Source organism: Coptis chinensis, chromosome 9, assembly GCF_015680905.1.
Source record: "Coptis chinensis isolate HL-2020 chromosome 9, ASM1568090v1, whole genome shotgun sequence".
NCBI lineage: Eukaryota > Viridiplantae > Streptophyta > Magnoliopsida > Ranunculales > Ranunculaceae > Coptis > Coptis chinensis.
Window position 1 is genome coordinate 61,192,979 of NC_141464.1, and position 17,841 is coordinate 61,210,819.

General features: G+C 38.7%; 2 protein-coding genes and 1 pseudogene across 2 annotated transcripts; 2 read left to right on the forward strand and 1 right to left on the reverse strand.

Moving 5' to 3' along the window:
* Positions 1-713: 713 nt before the first annotated feature.
* Positions 714-2,063, forward strand: LOC147477148 (uncharacterized). The gene has a single exon (XM_086585930.1). It carries the CDS (start codon positions 714-716, stop codon positions 2,061-2,063), a length of 1,350 nt encoding a protein of 449 aa, XP_086442056.1.
* A 353-nt stretch (positions 2,064-2,416) lies between these two features.
* On the reverse strand, positions 2,417-11,043 carry LOC147477149 (eukaryotic peptide chain release factor subunit 1-3-like; annotated as a pseudogene).
* A 2,541-nt stretch (positions 11,044-13,584) lies between these two features.
* LOC147477150 (uncharacterized) lies at positions 13,585-14,295 on the forward strand. The gene is made up of 2 exons (XM_086584954.1): positions 13,585-13,737; positions 13,821-14,295. The coding sequence occupies exons 1-2, from the start codon at positions 13,585-13,587 to the stop codon at positions 14,079-14,081; spliced, it is 414 nt and encodes a 137-aa protein (XP_086441080.1). The 3' UTR covers positions 14,082-14,295.
* The last annotated feature ends 3,546 nt before the right edge of the window (positions 14,296-17,841 follow it).

The window sequence follows — 17,841 nt, forward strand, 5'->3', positions numbered from 1 at the left end:
CTGTATGCAGATGATTTGATTATTTTCTCTAAAGCTACCCCTGAAGATAGCAATCACCTTAAGGCTATCTTGCAGGAGTATTGTGATGCCTCCCAGTCACCGATTAACTATGACAAATCAAGCATTTTCTTTAGTAGAAATGTCAGATTTTGAGTTAAGTTTAAACAGAAAAGATTCTGGAGAATGAAGCTGTTTGATCCTAAGGATAAGTATCTTGGGGTTCCAATCATGTTATCCAGAAAGAAATCTGAGAATTTTGACTATCTTGTAGACAAGGTACATTGCAAGATCAGGGGTTGGAAAGCTAAGGTGCTATCCCAGGCTGGGAGAGCAACCCTGATACAAGCTATGGCCCAGGCAACCCCTCTGTATGCCATGGCTACCTACCTTCTCCCTGTCTCTACTTGTGACAAGATAGACAAAGCTTGCATAGATTTTTTCTAGAATGGGTCCTATAACTCTAATAGTGTCCACACCATTAGGTGGGGGCAATTGTGCAAACCTAAACAAGTGGGAGGTTTGGGTTTTCGCAAAACTAGAGATATGAATATAGCCATGCTAGCTAAACTACCTTGGAAGGCTGCTACTGACTTAGAGTCCTTGTGGACTAGAGTCTTCACTAGCATTTATAGTAAAAGTTGGATTGGGGATGTGCAAAACCTCCTAGAACAGCATCCTACTTCTGGAAGGGGGTGCATAAGGTGTTTAATCTCATGAGTGGGGGTCTGATATGGAGCATTGGAAATGGGTTAACCACTTCTCTTCTTCATGACCCCTGGCTTTGTAAAGAAGGTAGACCTAGCACCCTTAAAGAACTGGGAGTTGATCACCCAGATCTTGAGAGGGCACATGTGGCTGATATGTTCCTTCCCAGTGGCAATGGGTGGGATATAGGAAAACTGAACCAGCTCTTCCCACCTCTTATCAGCAAACAGATCCAAGAGGTGGTGGTGAGGCCTTTGGGGGCCAAAAAAGACAAGATGATATGGTCTGAAGATGGGAAAGGGGCTTTTACTGTGAAGACTGCCTATAAATTCTTTAACCAAAGCAGTTGGGAAGGGCAGTCCTCAAGTTTCAGTCAGAAGACCACATCTAGAATATGGACATCAACTCTCCCAGCTCACATACAACTGTTCCTTTGGAAAGCCTACAAAAGAGCCTTACCCATGGGGGATTTACTTATGGAAAGGAACATGAATGGGGAATTTGCATGTCCTTTTTGTTGGAGCACTATGGAAACAGATACACATCTCTTTTTTGGATGTGACTGGGTCAGAAGTGCTTGGTTTGGGTCAGAGCTTGGACTCCATGTGCAGCTGGATAGTGGGAATACTATCAGATCATGGCTGGACAAGTTTCTGATGTGGTGCTCTAGTGCAGAGGAATACATTAACCAAGCAGGAGTCTACAGCTGTGTCTTGCTTTACCATATTTGGGAAACTAGAAATGCAGCAAAGTTTGAGCATAAGATTCCTAACAGGGTAAGTCTTCTAAGGAGAAGCTCAGTGGTCACCCAAAGCTGCTGCAAAGCATTCAGAGAAGATCTTCCTAACCCTCCCCTTAATCCATATCCAATAAATGATCTAACGTCTTTATTTCCTGTAATTCCTAGAGATAGCATTCTCATAAGATTTGATGCTGCTTTCCACAGGGATACAGGATGTGCTAGTGCAGGGTGTCTGGCTTGGAATGATGTCGGGGATTTGGTTGGAGCTGCTGTTAGGAGTTTTAAAGCTAAGGGCCCTGAAGAAGCTGAGATGGTGGCAAGTGAAGTAGCTGCTCTGCTGGCCTGTTTCTTAGGCAGTTATAACTATGTGATTCAAGGGGACTGTAAAGAGGTCATACAGTCTCTTAATGGGGATGGATGCAGATGGAGTCTGCAAGCTTTACTTTTTGCTATAACAAAACTGTTCAGTAGTTTACAGTCTGTAATATTCAGCTGGGTGCGTCAGTCTGTAAATGGTGATGCTCACCAGTTAGCTCAGTGGGCACTCCACCAGCTACCCCTAACAGCTCTGCCAGTGTGTATGGTGGAGACAAACTCTGTGCCTTTATGGCTTTAAGGCTTAATATATAATATGGAAAGTTTACCAAAAAAAAAAGACATGCTTTCTACACAATCCAAGCAAAAAGTGTTGGTTTTCTCAGTATTAAACCTTTAAATAAAATATATTCTCCTGAAAATTACAACAAATATGCACCTGTAAAAAAAAAAAAAAAAAAAAAAGAAAGAAAGAGATCAATAATGACAATGAACACTCGCACGGTGAGAAGCACTAAAAGCACACACAATTAACGGATGAAGAAGAAACACCTTAATTCTTTGGAGGACCTCTTAAACAGCAATGACGCTGTAGAATCACACATACTGTTTAGGTTTTATCCCCATCCTGTCTTGCTGAACAATAAGAAGTTTCTAATCAGAATCTTCATAAACTTCTCCATCGTCGACCTCATATCAAGCTGGTAGCGAAGTATACCACCTATGCCACCAAAACCTCTGCAAAACTGAGATCCTTCTTGGGGCTAGTTGGTAACAAACTCAAGGCTGCAACCAAATTTCTTGTACTCATTTGCGAACCACTCCAACACAGACAGCCCTTCTCCTGAACCTCTAATTCAGCATTGGTAACTGAATCGCGAAAGTTGCCTTGATTGGCCTCTTGCTCCTTGTTCAAATGTTTGATAATTATCTCACTAGTCGCACTGTGCTTAAGCACATATCTGTTAAGATCCAAATTTTCCCACACATATCTGTTAAGATCCACTGCTCCCATTTCCAATGCCTTAAGTGTGTCATCGACACCAAAGACATACTTGCCTGTATCCTGACTGATTTCCTCAGAATATTTCCCAATCAATCGTTTTTCTTGTATAAACTTAACATTAGATAGAATTTCTGAAGAAAGCTCAATGGCTTGGTTGAAACCATTCTCACCTCCATAAGAAACATCAACTACGTTCAATATTTTAGCCCCACCCCCCAGACGAGGATCAAACATATCCGACTGGCTCAGTTCCGTCTTAAAGTCAGCAGATCCTGCAAGAATTAATCCAGAGACATTAGATTGGCTGGTGGCAGGATTAATGTAGAACTGTGTCCTCTTCCGTGTTTCTTTGGGAGATCAACAGTAAACTTATGAAGGATCTGTAGAACCAGAGAGGATTCAATTCAATTCAGTGTATATTTACTTGATTAAATTCTAAAGAGATTACAATTGTTTATATTGAGTTTATAAAATAAGAAACAAAATAATTCAGTGGCTTGAGAAACACGGACGGTCGCTTTCGTTTGTGTTGGAGAAAGAGCGGTCGCTCTAGCTCTCTGGACATCCGCGAAAGTCTGAGGCGCAGGTCGCACTCTATACACACTATATCTGAGCGCAGGTCGCGCTCTATACATGGAAAACAAAATACAGCTTTCTACACTCCCCCTTAAGTTGGTGCATAGATGTCAATCATGCCCAACTTGTCAACTGAGCTGTCAAACACCTTGTGGGATTCACCTTTGGTAAGAACATCAGCTAATTACTCCTCTGAGGTTACGAACGGAAAACAAATAACCTTCCTGTCAAGATTTTCTTTAATAAAATGACAATCAACCTCCACATGCTTTGTTCGATCATGCTGAACTGGGTTATGTGCTATTTGAATGGCGGCTTTATTATCATAATGTAAATCAATAGGCTTTTGAAGCTCGAATCCCAATTCCATCAAGACAGTACGAATCCATAACAATTCACATACTCCCTGTGCCAGACCTCGAAATTCATCTTTTGCACTCGATCTGGCAACAACTTTCTACTTATTACTACGTTAAGTTACAAGATTTCCACCGACAAAAGTGAAATATCCTGATGTAGAACGTCTATCAGTTTTATCACCAGCCCAATCTGCATCTGTGTATCCGACAATATCCAATACATTAGACTTTCCAAACAGTAAACCTTTGCCAGGTGTCTTCTTCAAATACTTCAAGATACGAGAGACTGCATCCATATGTTCTTCACTAGGACAATGCATAAACTGACTAACTACACTCACATCATAAGCAATATCAGGTCTAGTATGAGAAAGATAAATTAACCTTCCTACATACAAGACGCTGATACCTTCTTTTATCAGTAGGAACTTGATCAGGATGAATGACGAGTCCATGATTCATCTCAATGGGTGTCTCTATTGGTTTGCAATCCAACATTCCTGTTTCAGCAAGCAAATCTAGGACATACTTCCTCTGTGAGAATGAATTAAGCCTTTTAGACCTTGCAACTTCAATACCCGTAAAAATACTTACATTGTCCTAGATCCTTCATTTCAAATTCTTTCGACAAATACTTCTGCAATTCATTTATTTCCTTCGGATCATCCCCTATAATGATCATGTCATCAACATACACAATTAGAGCTGTAATCTTACCATCCTTGTGTTTGATAAACAAGGTATGGTCAGAATTACTCTGTTTGTACCCAAAAACTCTCATTGTGTAAGTCTTCCAAACCAAGCTCTTGGAGACTGTTTCAGGCCATACAAAGCCTTCTTCAGTTTACACACCTTCCCAACATCTTTGGGATGGTTCTTCACACCTGGAGGCATATCCATGTATACTTCTTCCTCCAAATTCCCATTTAGGAATGCATTCTTCACATCAAGCTGGTGCAAGGGTCAATATTTATTTGCTGCAAGCGAAATTAAAATTCGGACCGTATTGATTTTCGCCACAGGTGCAAAAGTCTCCTCATAATCAATTCCATAACGCTGTGTGTATCCCTTGGCAACCAATCTCGCTTTATATCTATTAATAGTTTTATCTGCATTAAGCTTCACAGTAAACACCCAACGACATCCAATAGTCTTCATTCCAACAGGCATATCAACTACCTCCCATGTTACATTCTTTTGAAGGGCTTCCAATTCTTCATTCATTGCTTTCTTCCATTTTGGATCTTTCAAAGCATCCTGCACGTTACTAGGAATAGATACAGTAGATAATTGATTTATGACAAGTACATGTGACTTAGAAAGGTTATGGTTAGACATAGAGTTAGCTATAGGGTATTTGGCAGTGATTTGATGTCTGGTTCATATTGTTTCTTAGGAACTCCCTTACTAGTTCTTTGTGATTGTCTAGGTTCAAGACTTCCTAACCCAACAGATTCATTAACGGTTATAAGAGGTACCTGAGGCGGATCATTCTGATCGAGATCTTCAGTTATTGATGTAGAAGGGGAAATGTCTTGTACTACAGTTTCAGATACATCTGGATCATGTGCTTCTGTCTCTACTGTTACAGGATCAATTTCTGCTTCAGGAACTTCAAATCGTTCCTCCAAATGTTCCAATTCCCCAAAGACATCAGGATTCCCTTCACTGGCACTCTCCCCCTAAAGGAAAGACTGGGAAACTCCCCCTGAGTAATATGGATCGGATTCATGGAATGAGACATCAAGAGACGTATGCATCTTGTCAGTAATTGGATCATAACACCTATACCCTTTCTGAAACTCGGCATAACCCACAAAAATACACTTCTTCGCACGAGGATCAAGTTTACTTCGTTCTGGTTGTGGGATATGGACATAAGCTGTACATCCAAACACCCGAGGCTCCAAGTTAGGCATGGATGGGATGGACAAAAGTGTATTGAGTTTCTGATAAGGATTCTGGAACTCAATTACCTGTGAGGGAGTACGGTTTATAACATAAGCTGCTGATTTCACTGCTTCACCCCAATAGGATCGAGGTACATTCATGCCAAACAAGGAAGCATGAACAACTTCCAACAACTACATGTTCTTCCGTTCTGCTAAACCATTTTGTTGGGGGGTACCAGAATTGGAGGTTTGATGACGAATTCCAATTGACCGGCAAAATTCAGACATGAGGCCATTCATAAATTCGCCACCATTATCAGACTGAAAAACCCTAATAGATTGTTGATACTGTGTCGCCACTATTTTGTAAAACCCAGTAAACATCTCATATACATCAATTTTGTTTTTCAGTAATGACACCCAAGTCATGCGAGTGCAATCATCAATAAAAGTCACATAATAGTGAACTCCAGAAAAAGAAGAAACTTTAGCAGGACCCCAAACACCAGAGTGAATTTTCATAAAAGAAACATAACATCTATTAAAACTTGGTGAATATGAAATACGGTGGCTCTTGGCCAGTTCACAAATGTCACAATGAAACTCAGAATCACTAACAACTGAAAATAACTGAGGTTGCAACCTCTTAAGATAACTAAACGAAAGGTGGCCTAACCTACGATGTCATAACCACACAACTTCTTTTGCATTCTCGACCCTATTGACCTAATTAGCTTGCCCCAGAGAATTCTTCTGTTTCTCTCCAGTTTCTGTCAAATCTAGATAGTACAGTTTCCCCCTTCTAACACCATAACCAAGGACTTGTCGAGTCAGAATGTCCTGAAAAACACAGAAGGATGGATAGAACGTCACAGTACATGGAAGTGCTAGAATGATTTGACAAACAGACAATAGGTTATAAGCAAGGGATGGAACAACTAAGACAGATTCAAGAGTGAGGGTTTTAGTTAACACAATAGAACTTTCTCCGCTAACCAGAGTTGGAGTTCCATCTGCAGTAGAAACAGCGGTTTGAGATGAAGCTCTAAGACTTTTCACAAGGCTATGGTCATTTGTCATATGGTCAGATGCACCTGAATCAATTATCCATGTACTATTCGAAATAACCTTACCATTCATACCTGATTGAGTTACATTAGCCGAAACATGGTCTGGATGTCCATTCACAGCATTAGCAATAGCAACCTTGCTTATATTCTTTCGTGGCCTCTTTGCAAAGTCCCACCAATCAGGATAACCAATCATTTCATAACATCTCTCCTTGCTATGATCCAATTCTCCACAAACACTATACTTTTTATCTACATAAGGATTAAATTTACCTTTAGGGTTGCGTGAAGAACCAGAGAAACCAGGTGGAGTAATTGTCTTGCTATGAACAGCCAAGACAGATGATTCAGTTGATACAGAGCACCCCATAGCCTATTTCTCCGATTGCACCTTGCGAATGTAAGCATAGCTTTGCTCCAAGGAAAATTTAGGGTCCTTGCGAAGAATCTCTCCACGCACCTGATCATACTCCGAATCGAGTCCACGCAAAAACATATGAACCAGCAATCTGGACATTGTTGACGTGTCCTGGACTACAGCTGCAACATTGTTATTCTGGGAGGTCACCCTTTGATCAATCTCCTGGAACATGGTCACCAATTCGTTGTAATAGAAAGGAATATGTCTCCCATTCTGCTTCACTTCAAAACACTTCATATTCAATTCAAAAATTCGAGTTTCATCAGAGTCATCATAGAAGGTCTTCTCCACAGCCTCCCAAATGTCTTTTGCAGTAGGAAGACGAATATATCGATTTATAAGATAAATCTCCATAGAATCAATAAGCCAACTTTTCACCTTTTTATTATCTATTGCCCAACATTCATATTCGGTCGAATTCATATCCGGTTCAACCTTTGCGCCAGTCAAAAAACCAATATTTTCTCTTGCTCCAATACGCATCCGCATGAGAGGAGCCCATATGATATAGTTGGACTCATCCAATAAAATAGATTTTGGGAATGCGGAGTTATCTTGTGGGGTGTAGTGGTGATGAATGACGTTGGAAAAATTGTTGTCAGATCCAGCCATTGCAGAAAAAAAACGAAAAATTTGGGTTTTAGGTTTAGGTTTTAGAAAAAATTTGGGTTTCAAGGATGGTGTTTCGGCAGTAAACTGCTTCAACACAACGAGAGCAATGGTAAAGAACGCACTAAGAAATAGAGGAATTTGATGTTGGGGGAGATGAAGCTGAACCAAATAATGGCTGCCTACGTACCCAAGATCTATTCTCTAGGGATTAAGTTTCAACGTAGTTCTTTATGAAAAATAATGTGGTATTTATATATGTAGAGTAGAAAGTCCTTGTAGCTCAAGTAATCTTGTTGCTTGAGCAATTGTGATAGAATATAACTCTCAACTGATAATTATCTTTTTGATAAGAAATGAATCTGGACATAAATCAATGTACATTAGTGGCAAGCCATGTGGCTAAGGTTCACCTTAGACACATGAGTTAATGGGCCTTGCACATTGATCCATGATATTGCTAATTGGGCTTTAGCCCCGCGGTCATTAAACGAATAAAATGGAGACCCCTAATAATGGACGTTTGCCACATATGTGGGGGTCGAACATCGCCCTCTTTGTCATGCGAAACAAAGTTCACATGGCAAAGAAGAGAAGAAAAGCAAGGAAAAAATGGAATAAGAAAAAAAAGTGAGCGTGAGTGTATAACGAAGTATCATCATGAAAGGAAAATGATAGAAAAATGGAATGTCGAGAAAAATGCCTGAATTATTATGTGTTAAATAATTTTAAACTAATTTATATGAGGTTGCAATGTAATTAATTGATAGAGGGGGAAGCAAGAAGTAAAATAGGTGACAAAAAATCGATAAAAAAAACCAATTTTTAATCCGGATTGGCAGATCTATTATTAATAGAAGTATGGAAAAAACTAGATTCCTTTCAAGAAAGTAGTTGGGCTGTAGTGGCACACCCACTAGTTGGTGAGAGGGGTGAACAATGTTTGAGTCTCCACATGGACAAATTAATTTTTGAATTTCAAAGATTCCCAAACCTGGGCTATTAAGCCGGTCCAGTATATTGAAAATATCCGGGTTAGATAAGGTAGGAAGAATTGAAATCTACTAAGCCGGTGGTTGAGGCAAGAAGGAGATAAAGAGATAAAACAAAGGTAGGAAGTGATAACCACATTCATGCAACGAATTTAAATCCGGATTAGGAAGTGATAAGCACAAATTTAAATCCGGATTAAGAAGTGATAAGCTCCGTAACTTAGAACAGTGGACGAACACAACAAAATCCGGATTAAGAAGTGATAAACTCCGTAACTTGGAACAATGGACGGACACAACAAAATCGCGAAGGAAAAAAAAATAATGAAGATTAGGAAGTGATAAGCTCCGTAACTTGGAACAGTGGACGAACACAACAAAAACATAACTCGCGAAGGAAAAAAAAATAATGAAGCTGATGAAAATTTTTATTCGGAAAAATTCTCGTAGAAAGATCGGCAGAATACCTTAGAAAAAATAATGACGCTAACGAAAATTTTTGCTCGGAGAATTTTTCGTAGAAAGATCGGCACAATGCCTTAAAAAAAATAATTAAGCTAACGAAAATTTTCGCTCGGAAAATTTTTAGAGAGAAAAAGATCGGCACAATGCCTTAGAAAAATAATGAAAGGTCGACGAAAAATTTAAACCGGAAAATTTTTCGTAGAAAGATCGGCACAATGCTTTTAAAAAATAATAACGCGCTGACGAAAATTTTCGGCGAAAATTTTTCAGAGAAAGATCGGCACAATGCCTTAGAAAAAAATATGAAGTTTGAAAATTTTCGCCGGAAAATTTTTTCAGTAGAAAGATCGACCGAAAGCCTTAGAAAAAATAATGAAGTCGAAAATTTTCGCCGGAAAATTTTTAGAGAAAAAATCGCGGCACGCTGGCCTTTAAAAAAAATAATGAAGCTGACGAAAATTTTCGCTCGGAAATTTTTTCGGAGAAAGATCGGAACAATGCCATAGAAAAAATAATGACGCACAATGTCATAAATCAATGTACATTAGTGGCAAGCCATGTGGCTAAGGTTCAGCCTTAGACACATGAGTTAATTGGCCTGTACATTGATCCATGATATTGCGAATTAGGCTTTAGCCCTGTCGATTAAACGAATAAAATGGAGACCCCTAATAATGGACGTTTGCCACGTATGTGGGGGTCGAAACAGATGGTTTGATTAATGGTTGTAATATGCAGCGGATTTCAATGGTTTGGCTCTGATACCATGTAGAACCAGAAGATTCAATTCAATTCAATGTATATTTACTTGATTAAATTCTAAAGAGATTACAATTGTTTATATATAGTTTACAAAATAAGAAACAAAACAATTCGGTAGCTTGAGAAACACGAGGCGCGGATCACACTCTGTTTGTACTGAAGAAGAGCGCGGGTCGCGCTCTAGCTACTGGACATCACGAAAGCCTGAGCTCTATACATAGAAAGCAAAATAAAGCTTTCTACAGGATCTCACGTGTATTACCACTCAATGTCCCAAAAAGAGTCCCATTTCCATCCATAACTACATAACTATGAACCCAAACTTGTCATCAGATTCTAATAGTTCATTAGGGCTTGAAGGCTCAAAGTCAATAGTGACCTTCCTTTCTTTCCCATCATCTGTCATTATAGTGGCAGTGTATAACACCAAACCATTGGGAGGAATCTTATTATAAAGCTTTAGCCTTTGCTGAGCAGAAGTAATGGCACCTAAAACTGACTGTCGATTAAACCTGCTTTTGATATTGGACGCAGTACCAAATTCATCACCCAACATCTTTGTAACTCGAGCTATCTGATCACGTGGGGGGCATGATAAGCGAAATCATACTAGTTCAGTAGTTCCATTCCCCTTAGCAGCTTCTAGTGCTTTGATCAATTTCTCAATCTTCCATATTTCAATGTTCTTGTCTGTTTCTTGAGCATCTGCCATGTCAGAACTAACAAAAGACAACAATCTGCAAATAAAAATGCATTCAGACCCCCGTGATGTTCACATTAGAAGAACAAAGAGACCCTCAATAAATCCACATAAGAGGCCCTCAATAATCACATTAGAAGAAGTGAAGAACATACAGTCATTCCGAAACCATATATGGGCATAACGTTGCATAATTACAGACTGATAATATTCTCAATCCAATTGAATATAACAAATGGTCACGTTTGAAGCTAAATCAAAATAGTACACTATTCAATATTAAACTTCTTAGGATAACAATAAAAACTTTTATAAACCGATCCTTAAACGTCTACTTAAATACTAAAAATTTCACAAAAGCCATAAAGTCTTCCCCTTGTACTCATCACATATATATACACCCTTTCAATAAGCACAAAAACACAGACATTGAACACCCATCTTTAGCTACAGTAACTAATCTAAAACAAATTCTCTTCCTATGTCCGTCACATATATACTCTTTCAAATAAACAAGTACCCATCTTAACTACCCACCACAAACACAACCCAAACACATAAATGATAAATGAGTAAAATAACCAATAAGTAAATAAGTCTAACAAAATCAGTAAAAAAAAATACAGATGATTGAAACTGAAAAATAACAACTTACAAGAAAGACTATTATTAGTTACCACCTCTCTTGGTGTAACTTGTTGAACCTGCTTTAAAATGGTAATTATCCGATACGTCTAAGAGCATTTGTAAAGCAAGTGATAGTTTTCCCCCCCTCTATCACCGCCATCTTATCACTTATTCACCCTCTTTTTACCAATCCGGTGAAAAACAAGGTGAAGCTGTGCAATGCAAAGGTGATAAAAAATATCTCGGACGGGATGTTAGATTCCGTCTGGAGGTTTTTGATACGAGACGGAATGTAACATCCCGTCTGATATTTTATAACGAGACGGGATGTAACATCCCGTCTGATGGCTCAATATGAACAGACGCGAACAGGCTCCATTTTCACTTCCTTTCCAGCCAAAATTCCGATTTTGTAGCCTCCATTAACAACCTTTTGACACAAATTTCCATTCATAATGACTTTTCCACCCTCCAACCCATCCCCACCAACCTCACCACATGAAGAGCATTCCCGATGGTTTAGAAATGTTAAAATTTCCAAAAAAAAAGGCAAAAATGATCTTCGTCGAGAACGCGTAATGTGGGCGAAGAGGACGAAATTGAACTTGGGTTCAATTTTCCACCGCGTTGTGAAATCGAGGAACACCACCATTAGCGTCAACATCGGTCCGACACGTAGCAAATCGAGTGGCGGAGTCTCAAGTAAGTTTTTGATTTTTTTTTTATGTTAATTATTATTATTTATGTTAGTTTATATCAAGTTTGTTGTTGTGTAATTAGTTTGAATTTGTCGCATTGTTTTAAAAAAAAATAGTTGTAATTATATCGTATTGCGTGTTGGTTGAATGTAGGAAGTACACTTATGGAAAGTGTGTTGTGCACTTTCAAATGTTGTGTCGTGGTGGCGTTGTATGAAATCAAAAACGGATCCTAATTTTATCACGGTTATCGACATTATATCCGCTACACCATTTGGAAACTTTTTGAATTCTAATTTGGGACAAAATGATCAGGCGTTGTTATTTGGGATAGTTGAGCGGTGGTAGCAAACTACCCACACATTCCATTTCCCATGGGGTGAGCTTGGGATTACCCCTATTGATTTCACAATACTCACGGGTATCCCAATTGGTTATGCAGATGTCGTTCCTTTTGATGAAACTTTAGAGGTTTTTACTACGGCGATGAGTTTCTTTGAAGATGATGAGCAAGACGGGTTTTTGAGATTATCGGCTGAGCAGTTTAAGGGAGGAGCTATAAATATGAGTTGGTTTACTTCGAGATATTTGAATAGACTCAAGGAGAAGCCGAAAGACTATTATATTGGTGAGGAGTCGATCCACGAGTATGTACGTGCCTTCCTCTTCTACTTTGTTGGTGCGGTATTATTTGGATATGCTGATAGTTATTTACATATCGGGTGGATGGCATTGTCTTAGACGCAGAGGATGTGGGATTATGACCGGGTCAATCCATCTTGGCATACTTTTACCGGCCGGCTAGACCTCATGAGTTGAGACAAAAGCCGCTAAAGGCAATTTGTGCGGCTTTGTTTGGATTATACCGGTAAGTCTTATTTATTAAGTTATTGTTTCATTTCATTTATTTATCTAATTATTAATGTTGACATGTTTATATATATATTGATATTGTATTTTATCTATTGATGGCAGTATTGGTGGTACGAACATTTTCATGTGATGCATCCTGTGTTGAAGAGGTTGAAAGAAGATGAGACTCATGACCTGATTCCTCGTATTCAAGTATGGGGGCTTCATCGTAGGTAGAGGGGGTATGGGGACCTATCACATAATATTCATAACACTCGTCAGCAGATTGAGCTTTTAGGAGCTACCCGAATTAAGTGGCAACCCTGGGCCGAGTCCTTCATCTTCGGACCCTTTATGATATTCCGGATGTTCCAGAGAACACCGAAAATACCGTGAACTATCATATATGTGTCATAGAGTAAGGTTTCTTTCTCGGCGAATGATACTTATAGGTCGATCATCAACATGGTACCTTGGGGACGGATGTTGGCGGCAAGTATCCGGAGAGATTGTTATACCTTACCCACCACCTATAGATATGATGACCTCGATTCTTCTTCTGTTGTTCTTTCATACTATAGAGCAAACCCAAATGAGTGGCCGACGATCGCCTTTCATTTTTACGGGCGACTATGACTTATATTGGAAGAGGGTTGGTCGAGGTCTCTTGCTAGGTGCGTTATACCGGGCACCAATTTTGAAGGTTACTTCGGAGCATTGAGTCCCGACATTCATTTCTCGGAGAGAGTGGAGTTGCCCACGATCACGCCCCGAGGTGTTTCATGATATTCAGATGCCGCAAACAACTCCACAGATATTTGATGATGATGACCTTTGGCACTGGAGCATGATTACTTCTCAAGAGCAAGATATGAGAATACCTATTCCACCAATAGATGCCATAGTGGTAGTAGATTTGTCAATACAGTTTGAGCAGTTAGCCGAGGTTAGTATGATTTGAATTTATTCATGATTTGTTATTATTAGTATTCACTATAAACCCTAACATGCATTTGTTTTGTTAAACAGGATGAAGTAAGGTCGGAGCTCCTTAATTACAGCTCTCTCAGTTATGCCATGCATGAGTCCTTCATGGAGTCCTCTCGTCGCAGTTTTGAGTACCTACAAGAAGAGCGTAATCGAACTTTGCAGCTTCAGAGACGTGTGCAAGAGTTGGAGAATGCTGGAAGTGGAGTACCTCAAGCTCAAGCTCAACCAGAGAGGCGACAACGACGTAAGGGGGAGAGCTCTTCGACCGAGCCTTCTTGTAGGGGGAGGAGGTCTCAGTAGATATTTTTTTGTAGTTTGTAATAACTGTGCGCCATTACTTGTCTTATGGCGTTTGGGATTGTTGTTTGTAATGAATTTTTTATTAGCAGGTTTTTCTTTGATGAGTTTTGGATATGAATATGTCATTAAACAAAGGAGGTTATGTCCAATTTTTTTTAGAAATTATAAGTTAGTTTTTTTACCGAGTTTATGTGTTAGACTTGGGTGTTGTTCATGATTGTTGTTTGTCTTATTTATTATTTTCAAAGTATATTAGCAGGTTTTGGATATGAATATGTCAATAAAACAAATGAGATTATGGCAAAAAAAAATTAAAAAATTATAAGTTCGTATGTTTCCAAAAATTTCACATTCGTTTCACTCATTTCCTGTCTTTGTTGAAACAGAAAATTTTGATGGAATATCACTCATTTTTGCAGGTGGTTTGGTTCTGACAGGTTCTGACAGGAATAGTGTATGGGGATACCGAGACGGAATGTAACATCCCGTCTAGTTTTTTTAGACCGAGACGGAATGTAACATCCAGTCTGGTTTTTAAGTCCTCCTCACTACATCTTTTACTATTCCAAACAATGGAATTATTGATGGGGATGGTGGCCCATTGGAATTATTGAGGGTACATTTGGATAGACATTTGGATACAATGTGTTGCCACTTGGAGAGTGAACAAAAATCTGATAAAATGTGTTGTCAATTGGTAAGTGGACCAAAATCGAAGTATCACATGTGACCTTACCTTTCATATTTCGTTTTACTCTTCTTTCTTTTAGATCAAACAAACAAACAGCCATCTTCTTCCCCACAACCAAGCTAAAAATAGGAAAAATGTGTAGAGAAGAAAGAATTGCATATAACCAAAGGTTATGGGGAGGATCTAGTAGTAATAGTTCGTCTTCTGGTTTCATCGGGTCGTCTTCCGGTACTTCTGCTGAAGATGACTACATGGAAAGAGTCAGAGATGAGCATAATGATATGATGAGGCGAAGGAGGAGGAGGAGGTTGCAGCTATTATCCACTGCTGGGGCCTTAATGACTCAAGCAGCCATTGAAATTGAAGATGTGGATACAGACAAACGCGGTGGATCTGTGAAGGGCAGAGAGTACACGTTTAGAGATGGTGGTGATTTCAAGAAACAAAAGATAATGAGGGATTACTTCACAACACCTTGTAGGTGGCCTCCTCATAAGTTTAGGCGACGAAGGTACGGGATGACAAGAGAGCTTTTTATGTATATGTTGCATACCGTTGCATCATTCGACGATTACTTTAAAGACAAGGTGGATGGATTGGGTCGGCAAGCAATTTACGGGTTCTGAAGGGACTAGCTGCGATTTGCACAATTAGCAACTAGTTGTTCTTCTGATTCAACGGATGAGTATTTACAAATTAGAGATTCCACAGCAAATGTATCTATGAAGTGTTGGTGCAAGGCAATTATCACGGCGTTTGAGGAAGAGTACTTGAGACGACCAACTAAGGCAGACACTGCTAGGATATTAGCTGAAAATGTGGCAAGGGGTTTTCCAGGAATGCTTGGATCAATCGACTGTATGCACTGGGTGTGGAAGAATTGTCCAAGTGGATGGGCTAGAACACATGTAGGGTACAAGAAGGAACCAACTTTGATACTTGAAGCCGTTGCAGACAAACATTGTTGGATCTGGCATTGCTTCTTCGGCCTACCAGTTCGCATAATAATGACATTAACGCGTGCTTCATCGTTCTCATGTTTTGAATCATTAGAGCAAGGTGAGGCTCCTAACCGTTGCATTTAATGTGAATGGTAATGACTATGATATGGGATATTATCTTGCTGATGGTATTTACCCAAAATGGGGCACATTTATTCAAGCCATTCGTTATCCAAGAAATAAGCATGAAAAGATTTTTACTCAACGTCAAGAAGCTGCAAGAAAGGATGTTGAAAGGACGTTTGGAGTTTTGCGAGTGCATGGCATATTGTTAAGGCTTCTGCGCGTTGTCATAGTGTTGTTGTTCTTGGAGATATAATGAAGGCATGCATTATAACGCATAATATGATTGTTGAGAATGAACGTGAAAGTGGAGTTTGGAATTGGAAAGGTCAGAGAAAAGAAACAATACCTGCGCTCTTTCAGGAAGATGATGGTTTTCATTTTGTCTATCAGATGATTGAAGCAAGAAATAAGATCAGAAATGAAGTTACACATACTAATCTTCAAAAGGACTTAGTTGAACATGTTTTTAATTGAACTGGCATTGAAGAAACAGCAGATCCGGTACCAATTCATGATCCAAATTGGTTGGATCCAGATGAGGGAGAAGGAGGCAAAAATTAAAATGGAAATGAAAGTGTATTTCCTATATATTTCTTAACGTGAACTATTAAGTTCCAACGTATTTCCTATGTATTTCCTAATGTATTTCCTATGTAATTCCTATAAGTTCTTATGTGTTTAATGAGTTGTGTTTTAATGAACTATATTACAATGTATTTTAATTTTATTGGTAATTGTATTTCTATGAAAATAATTATATTGGACAGAACATACATAGTGCATTAATTAAAAAAAAACAATTAGATAAAAATACATAGTTCATTAATTAAAAATACAATGAAATTAAAATACATAGTGCATTGATTAAAATACATAGTGCTTTAATTAAAATAAAATACTATATATTACATAAGCTTAGTTAGAGCTAGAACCACCTCTAGCCCTTGCCCATTCAGCACATATTTCAACTTGTTGTTGCTCGATTATAAAAGCGGTATCGGGATGGAGGACACTTGTATCGGCCGCTAAAATCTTAGCTTCATATTGCATCTTTTGAAGCCGATTTTTTTCCAATTGAACCTGATTTTTTTCTGCTTAAATCCGATTTTTTTCTTCTCTTGCCATCATAGTTCTTTGACCATATGCAAGTTCTCTTTCCCTAAGTTCTAAGCATTTTTGTGTTTCATTTGCATCCTGTGAAAATGTATCCTCTAAACGTGTAAAGTAACCCTCCAACATACCAACTGATTTTTCTTGGTTCCTTTTGGACTTGGCTTTCTTCGATCCAAGAGAACGCTCCATTTCTTTTGGACGCTCTATTTCTTGAGAACCCTCCAATTCAACTCCACCAACACTTGGTGAATTAGAAGTTGAATCTTCACCATCATTTTTGCGACCTTTTCCCTTTGTGGGGCGGCTTGACCTTGCCTCAAAAATGTTACTCCACTTTGGATTATCCTTGAGTATAATGTAACAATGATCAAGTGAAAAAGCCGATTTTTCTTGTAGTTGGTACGTCATCCTTGCCTCGGACAACTAAAAAATAAAATGGTGGTAATTAGATTAAAATAATCACTAGGACTAAGATAATTAAACTAAAATAATAATTAGACTAAGATAATAATTAGACTAAGACTAAAATGGAAATAATAAATATACTAAGATAATTAGACTAAGACGAAAATAATTAGACTAAGACTAAGATAATCAATAAATTCCAAATTGACAACGTTGTAATTACCCGGCTTTGTATTGTTGTACCACTTGCATGTCGAGCCTCCACCGCATTCACAATTGCAACAAATTTGTTCATCATTTTTGAAATATATTTCCACCTACCGCTAATTGAATCGGGAGACCTATCTGACCCACGTACTTGATTGAACTCGTTTGTTACACGATTCCAAAATCCTTTTACATTTTGGAAAGCACCAACAATGGAGTCTTCACTAATTTTTATCCAAGCAAGACATAGAGCTTGATCATCGGACATGCTAAAGCC

Bases quoted from the DNA above. Each gene is read 5' to 3' on its own strand.
- LOC147477148 (XM_086585930.1), top strand. From the start codon at position 714: ATGAGTGGGGGTCTGATATGGAGCATTGGAAATGGGTTAACCACTTCT.
- LOC147477150 (XM_086584954.1), top strand. From the start codon at position 13,585: ATGCCGCAAACAACTCCACAGATATTTGATGATGATGACCTTTGGCAC. The intron at 13,738-13,820 runs GTTAGTATGATT...TTTGTTAAACAG, and splicing joins AGTTTGAGCAGTTAGCCGAG to GATGAAGTAAGGTCGGAGCT.